Source organism: Malaclemys terrapin, chromosome 8, assembly GCF_027887155.1.
Source record: "Malaclemys terrapin pileata isolate rMalTer1 chromosome 8, rMalTer1.hap1, whole genome shotgun sequence".
NCBI classification, from domain to species: Eukaryota; Metazoa; Chordata; order Testudines; family Emydidae; genus Malaclemys; species Malaclemys terrapin.
This window is the reverse complement of record NC_071512.1, coordinates 86,813,923-86,825,506: the sequence shown is the minus strand read 5'-3', so window position 1 is coordinate 86,825,506 and position 11,584 is coordinate 86,813,923. Positions and strand designations below refer to the sequence as shown.

At 40.0% G+C, this 11,584-nt stretch overlaps 1 protein-coding gene across 1 annotated transcript in view; it reads left to right on the top strand.

Annotated features, from left to right (window-relative positions):
- The first annotated feature begins 3,502 nt into the window (after nt 1-3,502).
- The window catches only part of MSH4 (mutS homolog 4), a 58,494-nt gene continuing 50,412 nt past the window's right edge, over nt 3,503-11,584 (top strand). Inside the window, exon 1 of the mRNA XM_054037929.1 lies at nt 3,503-3,659. Within this exon, the coding sequence (XP_053893904.1) occupies nt 3,542-3,659 (118 nt within the window). The 5' untranslated portion in view covers nt 3,503-3,541. The remainder of the gene's footprint in view (nt 3,660-11,584) is intronic.

The window sequence follows — 11,584 nt, the reverse complement described above, 5'->3', positions numbered from 1 at the left end:
GACATGGGTCCATGCTGATGACGGGTTCTGCTCGATAACAATCCAAAGCATTACAGACCGATGCATGTTCATTTTCATTATCTGAGTCAGATGCCACCAGGATAAGGTTGTTATTCTCTTTTGCTGGTTCGGGTTCTGTTGTTTCTGCTCAGAGTGTTGCTCTTTTAAGACTTTTGTTTAGCATATCTGGCACACAAATACTTTGCAATGCTGGCTACAAAACTGCCAAGCAAATGCCTGTTCTCAATTTCTAGTGACATTGTAAATAAGAAGAGGGCAGCATTATCTGCTGTAAATATAAACAAACTTGCTTGTCTCTTAGTGATTGGCTGAAAAAGAAGTAGGACTGAGTGAACTTGTAGGTTCTGATGTTTTACATTGTTTTGTTTTTGAGTGCAGTTATGTAACAAAAAAAAAATCTACATTTGTAAATCACGACAGAGATTGGACTACAATACTTGTGTGAAGTGAACTGAAAAATATTTCTTTTGTTTATCATTTTTACAGTGCAAATATTTATAATCAAAAATATACACTTTGATTTCAGTTACAACACAGAATACACTGTATATGAAAAAACATCCAAAATATTTCATAAATTTCAATTGATATTCTATTGTTTGAGTGCGATTAAAACGGCTATTAATCGCAATTAATTGTATTAACTGCAATTAATTTTTCTGAGTTAATCACATGAGTTAACTGCAATTAATTGACAGATCTAATAATTTTGCAGTTGTGTTAAGCTACTTCCCACTAATGCAATTGAAAACTATACTCTTTTGGCCATCAGGACAGGGCCATAAAAGCTATGATAAAACTCCCACTGGCTTCAATGGTACAGGTTTTGGTCCTTGAGGCTGAATAAGGTGGAGCCCAGCATCTGTGCTGAGTCCCCACCCACCACAACTAATTACTTTCATTTAGTATAACCTCTAGCACATAGTAAAGCTTGGAGTACTCCATATTCTGGAGCATACAAGAACACACAAAATGGGTTTGGACTTAGAGCCACACAAGCTGTATTGTGGGTTAGAGTACTGACAGTTGAATATATGGCAGCTTGCAGGTGTTCAGCAGGGGCAGGGCCCTGCTTTCAGCACAGGTAGGGAGGAGGGTTATGGTGTATACCAGGGGTCGGCAACCTTTCAGAAGTGGTGTGCCGAGTCGTGATTTATTCACTCGTTATTCATTATTTAAGGTTTTGCGTGCCAGTAATACATTTTAACGTTTTTAGAAGATCTCTTTCTATAAGTCTATAATATATAACTAAACTGTTGTTGTATGTAAAGTAAATAAGGTTTTTAAAATGTTTAAGAAGCTTAATTTAAAATTAAATTAAAATGCAGAGCCCCCCCCCCAACCTCCCTGGACTGGTGGCCAGGACCCGGCAGTGTGAGTTCCACTGCAAATCAGCTTGTGTGCCGCCTTTGGCACATGTGTCATAGGTTGCCTACCCCTGGTATATACCATTAAATGGGAGGTGCATGGCCAGCCAAGTACCAGTGGCCAAAGTTCAAAGCACTAGAGCTGATATATATACATTGAGTATCATTAAAAAGTCAACATTTACCTAATATCTGTTTGAGATACCTCATCTGTTTTCTTGTGTGTGGAATGGGAATGTTGTGTTGGCTTGTGTGGAGGTGTAGGAGCCCATGACACAATTTGCTGTAGTGTTGTCTAAACTTCCCCTTGCTTCAATGTGCAGGATTATGTTAATAGATTAGAACATTAGGGTCAAAGATTATTTAATGGAAACGATTAAAGAGCATACAAAGGTACTTCAGGCTTTTGCCACTGGGACTTAGCTGGCCATCTTCCCCTCAGCAGGTGGTCTCCATTTTATTATTAGGAAAATAACTAACATACTGCAGAGGGTAAGTGTTATGTTTTTTAAACTGTTACTTCAGCCCTAGTCTGTATGAGTAATATTGTGGGTGCCATTTAAAAAATCAACTGCCACTGTACAGCAATTGGTATACTGCAGGAACAACTGTTTATAGGAAATATTATGGTTATTCCAGGGAGTAAGGACTAGTGAAGGTCAAGTCCTTTAATGGTATTTAAGTCATAGTATTTTGTGATCAAGATTTCTATTACATAAATGTGGTGGTGTAAACTGTGTATTTTTGTGCCAACCATCTGGAGATAATTTCAAGAAATCCATTAGGCATTTAGCAATTTCTCAGTGCAATGTATTATAGACCAATGTACCATATTTTCATAAAATATCATAGGATACAACCGTGGTTTTTTTTACAGACCTTGTTATGTTAATGATTTTTTTTTTTTTACATTTACTGTAATCTTTGGATATGAGAAAACATATTCTTGCTTTATTTAACACAAGATGGATCAAAAAATGTAAATCTAATTTCAGATGGTTCTTTACTTTCCTATACGTTGGTACATTTATCTCAAGAGAACAGATTTAAAATCAGTTAAAGATCTTAAACACAGATGGCCTGCTCTTTGTTACAAAGTGACACATCACTTTGAGCTGTGAAAAATTTTACGCCCCTTGTGATGTGGTTAAACTGAACTAAGCCCTTGTGTTGACTTTGCTAGGTCGATGAAAGTATTATCTTGGAGCGGTGGATTTACTACAGCAACCAAAGAACCCCTTTCTTGTTGTAGTAAGTGTCTACGCTGCATCTGTGCTGTTGTAGTGTTTCTAGTGTACTAAAATGAGAGCAGATTCTGAGGTAAATGCATCATCTTAGAATTTACAGTGCAGATCCATCTTAAAATTCATCAGTAAAATAGAAATTCCGGAAGCCCACCAGTTCTTAAATTTTAAATTATATGACTTTGAGTTGAACCATATAGGCAGAAGAGGATAATTTAACTGAATGAGTTTTTGAATATGGTTCTTTCTCTTCGTTTTTATTACCCTTTAAAATGTGTGTTCAGTATTAGGCAAATACATTCTTTTTATGACCCTTTTCAGACTTGGGAATTTTCACAAGCACTTTGTGCAACTTCAGATATTATTATTGAAATAGACAGGCAACTGAAGGTAGAAAATCTGACAAATAGAGCAGCCCCTTTTATAGGCCCAGAAATCCCTCAAATATGAAATTATGCATTGTATCTGGCTTTTTATCACATAATATTAGTATAACATCCTAAGCAGGGAATTTGCTGTCAGTATAAAGTAATGACATTAAGGAGAAATTATCATATCAATATGAGTTGGTTTCCAAAATAGCATCCTACTGAAGTTTACTTTTTCTCTTTTTATACTTGGATTATATAAATATTAATATCAATTCAGCAAACTCCCTGGGTTCTGTGACTGTATATATTAACCTTTCTCCATTAAGATATCTTAACAGTCTTTTAACTATTTTTCCTTATTTGTATTGCTTTTCAAACAAAACAATTCATGTCTGATTGTGTTAATTTTATTTTATGGAGTTTGTGTGACTTAAATAGCAAAGTGATCTATGCATTATCTTTTCAAGAGATGCTCTGACTTTTTTTCATAGATTCATACTTTGGGGACAAGAGTTCGTATGCAGAAAATGTTAGCACAATGAATTTTACAAGCTCTTCTTCTGCAAGAGGTCTAAATAGTGCCTGGATAGGAAAAACACCCCTCTCTTCTAGTAGATCAGGTTGTAGAAGCAGGACTCCTCTCATGGGATATTCAGGTAGAGTTGATATTTTTATAGGAGTAGCTCTCTTTAAATCTGTAGCCTTATTTTTTTAAATATAATTTAACAATTTAATGTTACATAGTAACATACTTAACATTAACTTTTATGTTCATGTATTTTGGGGGTATTACATTATATAGGATACCTAGCATTGATGGAGATGTACATAAGAAAAATATTTTTTTAGTTACTGATTAGCTACGTTTTCTTGCATTCGTCTTCAAAATAATTGATATAATTGGAATTTAAATATTCTCTCAAATTATTTAGTTTTGGTGTAAGTGTATGGACATGTTGGTGAGTCTATGGTAACTTTACTAAGGTAACTTTACCTAAATTTGTACTCTATATTTTTTTATCTTGTCAGACAACAACAAAATCAGCTTTGTCCCCATTACTTTTAGGAAGAGTAATTTTTACTTTTGCTAGTGCAAAGCTCTCATCCAGAATCCACTAACATGTGAAGGAGTTAGCAGCAGAATTCTTCTAGTTCATCTCAAGGAGTTCTTTCACAACAAAGAGTGTGGCAGTAGTATAACAAGGAGGCTGCTGGAATCAGAGTGCTGAACCAGGGCTGCTTAAAGTACACAAACTCAGTGCATACTTGTTTGCTGGTTGGAAGCCTCCAGATGAGGGAGCTCCAGCAGCAGAACATTTTGAGTCACTCACGGTTACAGGGCAAGCAGTGACATAACCCCTCACTGCCCTGGATTGCACCCCAGAACACGACAGCCCCTTGGACAGAGTTTCTGTTAATATTAGGTGTTGGGTCTTCTGATACTAAAATTACTCTTGGGAGAATTCTGTGCCACTGCACGCATGCAGAATTCATGTCCTCTGCAGATTTCTTGACTTCCTCTCAGAAAAATGACTTCTGACAGGGAAGCAAAGGGAAGCTTCAAGAGTGATCATGTACCCCTCCCCAGCAGCCTGGGTGTGTCTTTTCGGGCATCCGGAGCAGCCAGTGGAGAGGTAAATCACTGCATGGTGGGGGGTGGGCCTGAGGATGCCCTGGCCGGTTTCTCTTACTCTTTGCCGGGCTCAGCTATTAGTCCCAGATGGGCTGAAGGCAGGGGAGGACATGACTTCCTCTTCCCTTACAAGGAGCAGGCCAGACCTATTCCCAGAAACCCACCCAGCTGCAGGAAGCTCTGCACCCTCCCCACCCCTGCCCCCATCACTCCTCAGCTGCAGGGAAAGAGCTGCTCTCCCATCTGCCCAACCGCCTAGGTATCCAGACTCCCCATACCCGGCCCCCCACTGAGCCTCACCCCCCACACCCAGAATCCCCCCACTGAGCCCCCTGAACCCAGACTCCCTCCTGAGACCCTCCCCCCCTGGATCTGGACCTCCACCCCTCCATCCAGACCACACCCTGGCTGAGACCCCCCCCATGCAAACTCCCACTCTGATGAGCCCCCCCCCCTTGCACTTGGACCACCCCGTCAGACTCCCCACACTCGGGTCCCCACCCCACTGAGCCCCAACCAGATGTACCCAGACTCTCACCCCATCAATCCCCCCACACCAAGACCCCCTGCTGAGCCTCATTCCTACACACCAGACCTCCCCTTGTTGAGCCCCAACCATTTGACCTGGATCCCATTCCCTCTACATCCAAACCCCCGCAACGAGCCCCTCTGCAGAGCCGCCCACACCCAGATTGCACCACACAGAACCGTCTCAGCCCCTCCTGTATCCCTCCACACTAAGCCCGTCCAAACTCAAGAGAAATAGTAGAATCAGATTTTTTGGAGTTAAATATATTTTATTTTTAGAAATAATATGCTTAGATTGTTTTGGGGTGTAGGTGGAGTTTATAGGTATTGCCTTGTAAGTGAAAATACTGGTGGATGCCTTTGCTTTTGTGAGCAAGACACCATTTTTGTGCTGTATGATTAGGGATCTGTCTCTCATGGATGTCGCGGAAGTCACTGATTCTGTGACCTCCATGACTTCTGCAGGCAGCCCGTGTGTCTGACCCAGGGTCGCCCAAGCAGCTGACTCTAGGGCCAGCTGCTCAGGTGGCCCTGGGACAGCCACACCAGCCACTGCTGGAATGGCCCGAGGGACAGCCACACCAACTGCTGGTTGGGAAGCCCCGGCAGCAGTCTCTGGGCAGGTGGCTGGAGCAGCCACTGCTCGGGCCATCCCTGGCAGCTGATGTTGTTGGCCCTGGGCACCCTGCCCCCAGCAGCGGCAGCCCCCCCCCAACATCCTCCCCTAGCAGGCCCACCCCCCCCAAGATTTAGTCACGGGTATTTTTAGTAAAAGTCCTGGACAGGTCATGGGCTGTAAATTTTCGTTTATTGCCCATGGCCTGCCTATGACTTTTACTAAAAATACCCATGATTAAATCATAGCCTTATGTATGACTAGCTGCTCTTGGTAGAATCTACTTGTTTCAACTCATATGCCTGCATCTTGCTTGCTTTCTTCTCATCTTCAAGCATTTGGTTAAGTCAGAAGAACACAAATTGTCCCATATGCAGTTTAAGCACAGACTTTTGGTTGTGACTTTGGAAATTTTATCTGAGGCTAGGGGATAGTTATAGAATAGCTTTTGTTATCCTTATTATTGTTATTACTTAATACCTGAGAGTTTACAGCCTCAATAGACAACATAGCAGTAAAGGGATCCTTTTAAAAAAAATCCATTTCCCCCCAAATCTGTATCAAGATTGTATCACTTGGTTTCTCCAGTTTTGGCTAACAGTTCTTGGATCATTGGAGGAGAGGAAGCAATGAGATATGAAAGAAAACTTAATCCCAAGCACAGATTGTCTGACTGCAGGCACACAAATTTGTGTATTTATTTATTTCCACAGCATTTTCAAATTTGCTGCTTGCTTCTGACCTGCGGTGGCTTCCTTTGTTTTCGTGGACATGTTTATCTCTGGTTCATGGTATCAAAAGGAGTTGCTGAGATGCACAGTAGAGGGCACTGCAAAGTTATGTTATGGTTGTGAGAAATATAGAACATATGAACAGCTTTAGTTTTCCAGGAAGATTGCTTTAAGTCCTTTTTTATTGTCTTCACATTTAATGACAGAAATAGAATAGTTTACCTTTTTGTCATCCAGTGAAACCAAAACGGAATAAAATATAAAGAGAATGTATTCTATCAAAATAAAAAGTACCTCTACTAGATATTAGTTTAAGGACATAATCTGAAAAGTAGCCAGCAACAGGTCCCAGGGAAATGCCGGGTTTGAATGCCCTCATATTCAAAAAATGCATAACGTCTGTCAAAACAGGGTTAAGTCTCACCAGAAACATTATTAAATGGTAAGTTTTAGAACTAAAGTTTGCACAAATTAATTGGGAAAACAAAGCGCTTGACAAAGAGAGATTGCTTCTGAAATGTGGAAAAATGACATAATAGCTATAGCACATGGGCAACTCAGAATTAAAAACATACAGTTAAAATTCAAAAAGTGCCTGCATGAAATGGATATATTTGCTTCACTGGCATAAGATTAAAACAACCTCCTGTCTTCAGAGATATATCTGATGCTGTACCTTGAAATTTGTCAAATATTAGCAAACAGAGGAAATTAATTTCATGAGCAAAGGCCTGCAACTCTGTATGCCTAAAACTACTAAAGAGTTTGGTCAGAAACTGATAACAGTAGCGTGTCAGCTGATTTTGACTATCCTGACACAAAATACATTATTTATAATTTGTTTCCCAAGATAAGAAAAAATGTACTGGGTCTGTTGATCACCTAAGGAGGTTTTCTGAGCAAGGAAGTAATGCTCCCATACATGGTATGTGTATGTATGCATTCAACAGTTACTGCTTGGTTTCCCTCTCTGAATGATTGATCCTGTGTAATAGGGAGTGCTCTAAATACCCACTGTGGTCCAAAGGAAGTGAGGGCACTGGGCATCCTGCACATTTGGGCCCTGCATCCCCTTAATTTAATTTTAATTATTTGAACTCTTTCCCTTTTTCCAAATTAGAACTTGATCTGTGTCATGTAATTTAAAACAAAGAAAAAACAATTCTAATCTCTCCTCTGCCTTACACAGTAACACCGTTCTGCAGTTTTATGGATCTGTGGGATTCCTGTGAAAGAAATACTTTAAAATCTAAGACCATGAATGCATAAAATTTCCTAATCTATAGCTATTTCTTTTTTCTCTCCATCTCTTACTTTTCCTTTTCTTCCTGTCCTCCTAGCTCCATTGTTAATTTCTTCTAATTACACTATTTATTCTTCCATTAATTCAAACTACCAGTGTCAGAAAATCTGTTAAGTCTGATACTCAGTAAAAATGCATTGTACTTCAGACTTACTGTTTAGTATTGATCTCCCCATACTCAAGAAAAAATGGTTAATTAATTGGACTGGGTGAAACTACTACAATACTACTAGTACTGTAATGTACTACAAGAAAGGAACCACCTCTCCAGCATATGTTGGAAACCTTTTGTTGTGTGTGCAGTGATTATTTCACATCAGAAGAAATTCAGGCAATTCTCTGGATAAGAATTTTGGGGATCAGCTCATTAAGAGTAGAGGTCTTGCATGGGGCAACTTCATCCCTTGCTGGCTCCATCCTCTTCTGACAATAACCACAAATATTCTGTTCTTTTCAGATTTATAATATGCATTTTCTCCATCCAAATTGTATATGCATGATTATGACTAGAAGCTCTAAACTTCAAATTCCCTTAGTTTTGCAACTTATTTTTTAATTTTTAAAAGGATTGCTTCTCAGGATTCCTTACAATAGAGCAGCTACCTTCAGGCAATTGGAAATGCTTTTTGTGACACATGGATGTCACAAGAGGGACAAATAGCTTTGAAGTCTACTTTACCAGTCTGGATTAAGGAATTTATGATAGAGATATGCATCAGGAGAGGCAAGGAAGTAGCAGTCTCTTTCAAAGCTCATTGCACAAGATCATTGTCTCTCTCTTGGGCCAAGACAGTGAAGGTGTCCTTTCTTAAAATATGCAAGGTGGTGTCCCAGTCCTTGACCCCAGGATTTACAGAACAGTATAGGTTGGATATCTTAAGTTTTCAATAGGTGCAGTACCCTTCCATTTGTGTGGGTCCACTTCCTCTGTCATTGGATTCTGCTGGTATCTGTAAGACACTAATTCCTTTTTTTTTTTTTACATGAATTGTACTAGGAAGTTGTAAATATTTGGACATGTGCAAGTTAAAGGTTGGGTTTCACACCTTTAAAATTTCTTTAAGTGTTTCATATCAATCCAGACCACCTCCTTTTCAAGTTGGCTCTGGTAAATTAAAGACTGTTGTGCCTTATTTTCTGCAAAATTAGCATATTTGAAGAAATTGCTACATTCTAAGTTTCATCTGAAATATTGAACTGGCAGGACAGGTATATACAGTGAGCTGGCAGTATTCAAAAATATTAAATGTTCCTTCTCTGTCTTCTGGTAAGAGAGGCACTGTACAGTGGTATGGAATAATTCAAAGGGGAGGAAAGTAAGACATTTTACCTTTATGTAAGATGACAATAGTGAAAGTGAAATATGAGAATGAGGGTGAACAAAGCCAGAAGATGATGCTTGACATTGTATAATTTATGAACCATCACTGAAGTGTGTCTTCTAAACATGCATGTGTGCATTTCTCTTTAAAGACATATTTTGGCAATTTTCCATAAATTATGTGTCTCAGTGGTCTGAGCACATTATTTGGAATTACTAGACTCCCATGAACTTCAAGTCTGAATGCTGACATAGAGGATTTAGCCATTCTTCTTCGAATGCTTGCTCATATCGATTCCAATTAGGTGTCCTCGTGCCACGTGCACGATCGTCGGAAGATTTTTACCCTAGCAACAGTCGGTGGGTCGGCTGAGGCGCCCCCTGGAGTGGCGCCCTTATGGCGCCAGATATATGCCCCTGCCGACCCAGCACCCCCTCAGTTCCTTCTTACCACCCGTGACAGTCATTGGAACTGTGGAGTGCGGCATAGCTGATCTCCATTCTTTACTTGTTGTACTGTAGATAGTTGTTTAGTGTAGTTTTAACAGTTATAGTGTAGTTAATAGTAAGTTTTGTAGATAGTGTAGATAGTACTTGGAGGAAATGGGGTTTATCCCCTTCCCTCCTCCCCAGTACCAGGGCCCATGCCTAGGTCTCCGGGTTTCAAGCCTTGCTCGGCCTGTCTCAAGCCGATGCCTACGGGAGACCCCCCACGACTCCTGCTTGAAGTGCCTGGGAGAATCCCATCAACCAGATAAGTGCCGCATTTGTAAGGCTTTCAAGCCTGGGACAAAAAAGGAGTGGGACTTTCGTTTAAAACAGCTCCTAATGGAAGTGGCACTTAGCCCGGTGCCCTTGGCACCGTGCGCAGATCAGGCGCCGTCGGTCCGAAGCGCGCCTCTGGCACCGGAACAACCCGGCACCAGCAAAGACTCTCGGCACTATGTTGGCTCAAAATCTTCCTCTCAGGCAGAAGAGGGGGTTGTGGTGGGCATCAGCTTCTCAAGGACACTCCCTTGTACAGTTCCAGGAGGCTCAGTTCCTTTCCCACTTCCCATTTGACACATGTTAAATCTCAGGATAGGTTGTGAACTGTCACAGACTCCAGCTTCAGTAGTGTCCCAATGACTCCCAGCTCTGCATTTCCCTCATGTAAAACACAGCTTTCCCACTTATGATCTGAATATTTATTGCTTCCACCCTACTACAGCAATATCTCATACCTTTGCTTATTAAGATGTTCTAGATAGCACAACATGAAGCAATCCACCTTCTAATCAACATTGCACATCAAAAACACCATGGTGCTTCAGACACTACAGTGGCACGTGGTTCAATAACTAATCCGATGTAAATTTCTGATCTTGATCTTTGAGGCTGTTTGTGAGCTAACCTGTGCTTCTCAGGGACATTGGAGTTGTGAGTGCATCCCGAAGGAAACTCACAAATGTAGAGGATTGTGGCTTCTTTCCAGTAGACCCACTGCTGTGGAACTCCCTTCTGAGAATGAGCATAAATCTTACCACCTACAGAACAAAATATAACCCATTTATTTACATGAGCTTTCCCACAACAACTTCCTTGAAATTGAACAATAAATGAAGATGATGGTGGAGAGGAAAAAGGAAACATTGACATGAACATCTGCGTACATTCGCATCACAAAGCAAGTGGGGGATATTAAACTTTCAGACTGCTAGGTTTTTGAATTTCGGGTTGCATTCTGATACTACTTGGTCATGTTATAAATACCTTAATGGGGAAAGTATTTTTTAAAAAAAAGTTTGGTCTAATATCTGGACCAAAATGTCCCCTTGCACATAATTGTTTCATATCATATTGCTCTCTATTAGCTGGCTAACACCCTCCATCTCAGTGATGACTTCAGTTCAGAGCTGGTGTAAGGATTTACTATGTGAAGTGCTTTGGGATCCTTCAGAATGAAATATACTATATCTGTAAAGTAAGTAGTAATATTACTGTAACTTTTATTTAGCTTTTATTTTGAATTAGCTTTGATTTAAACTATTATACTATATCCAAATCTGGCAATAAATTGATAAAAGTTTAATAGTGAAGTGGACAAAAGGGAGAAATGACAAGTTGATGAAGAGGTTGACTACTGTGATAGCAAGTTTGACTGATAAAAGAAAAAAGATTGATGAAGATGTTGCCTTCTAGAAGAATATTTGATTAAAAAAAATGAAAAAGATTGATGAGAACACTGCCTGATACCACAAAGGCAGAGCAAAGAACTTTCTTTCTAGCAAAGAATCTAACGTATTGACTTTTTGACAGTTCTGGGATTTAGCAGTAATTCACTTTCAGTTTCAAATTGTTTGATATCTCAGTAAATCTCTCTGTGCCATAAAAGCTACATACTGTGGAATTGCTGTAAATAAAGCTTGAATGTGATGTATCTACCATATGCAAGAATTTTTCTTAGCCT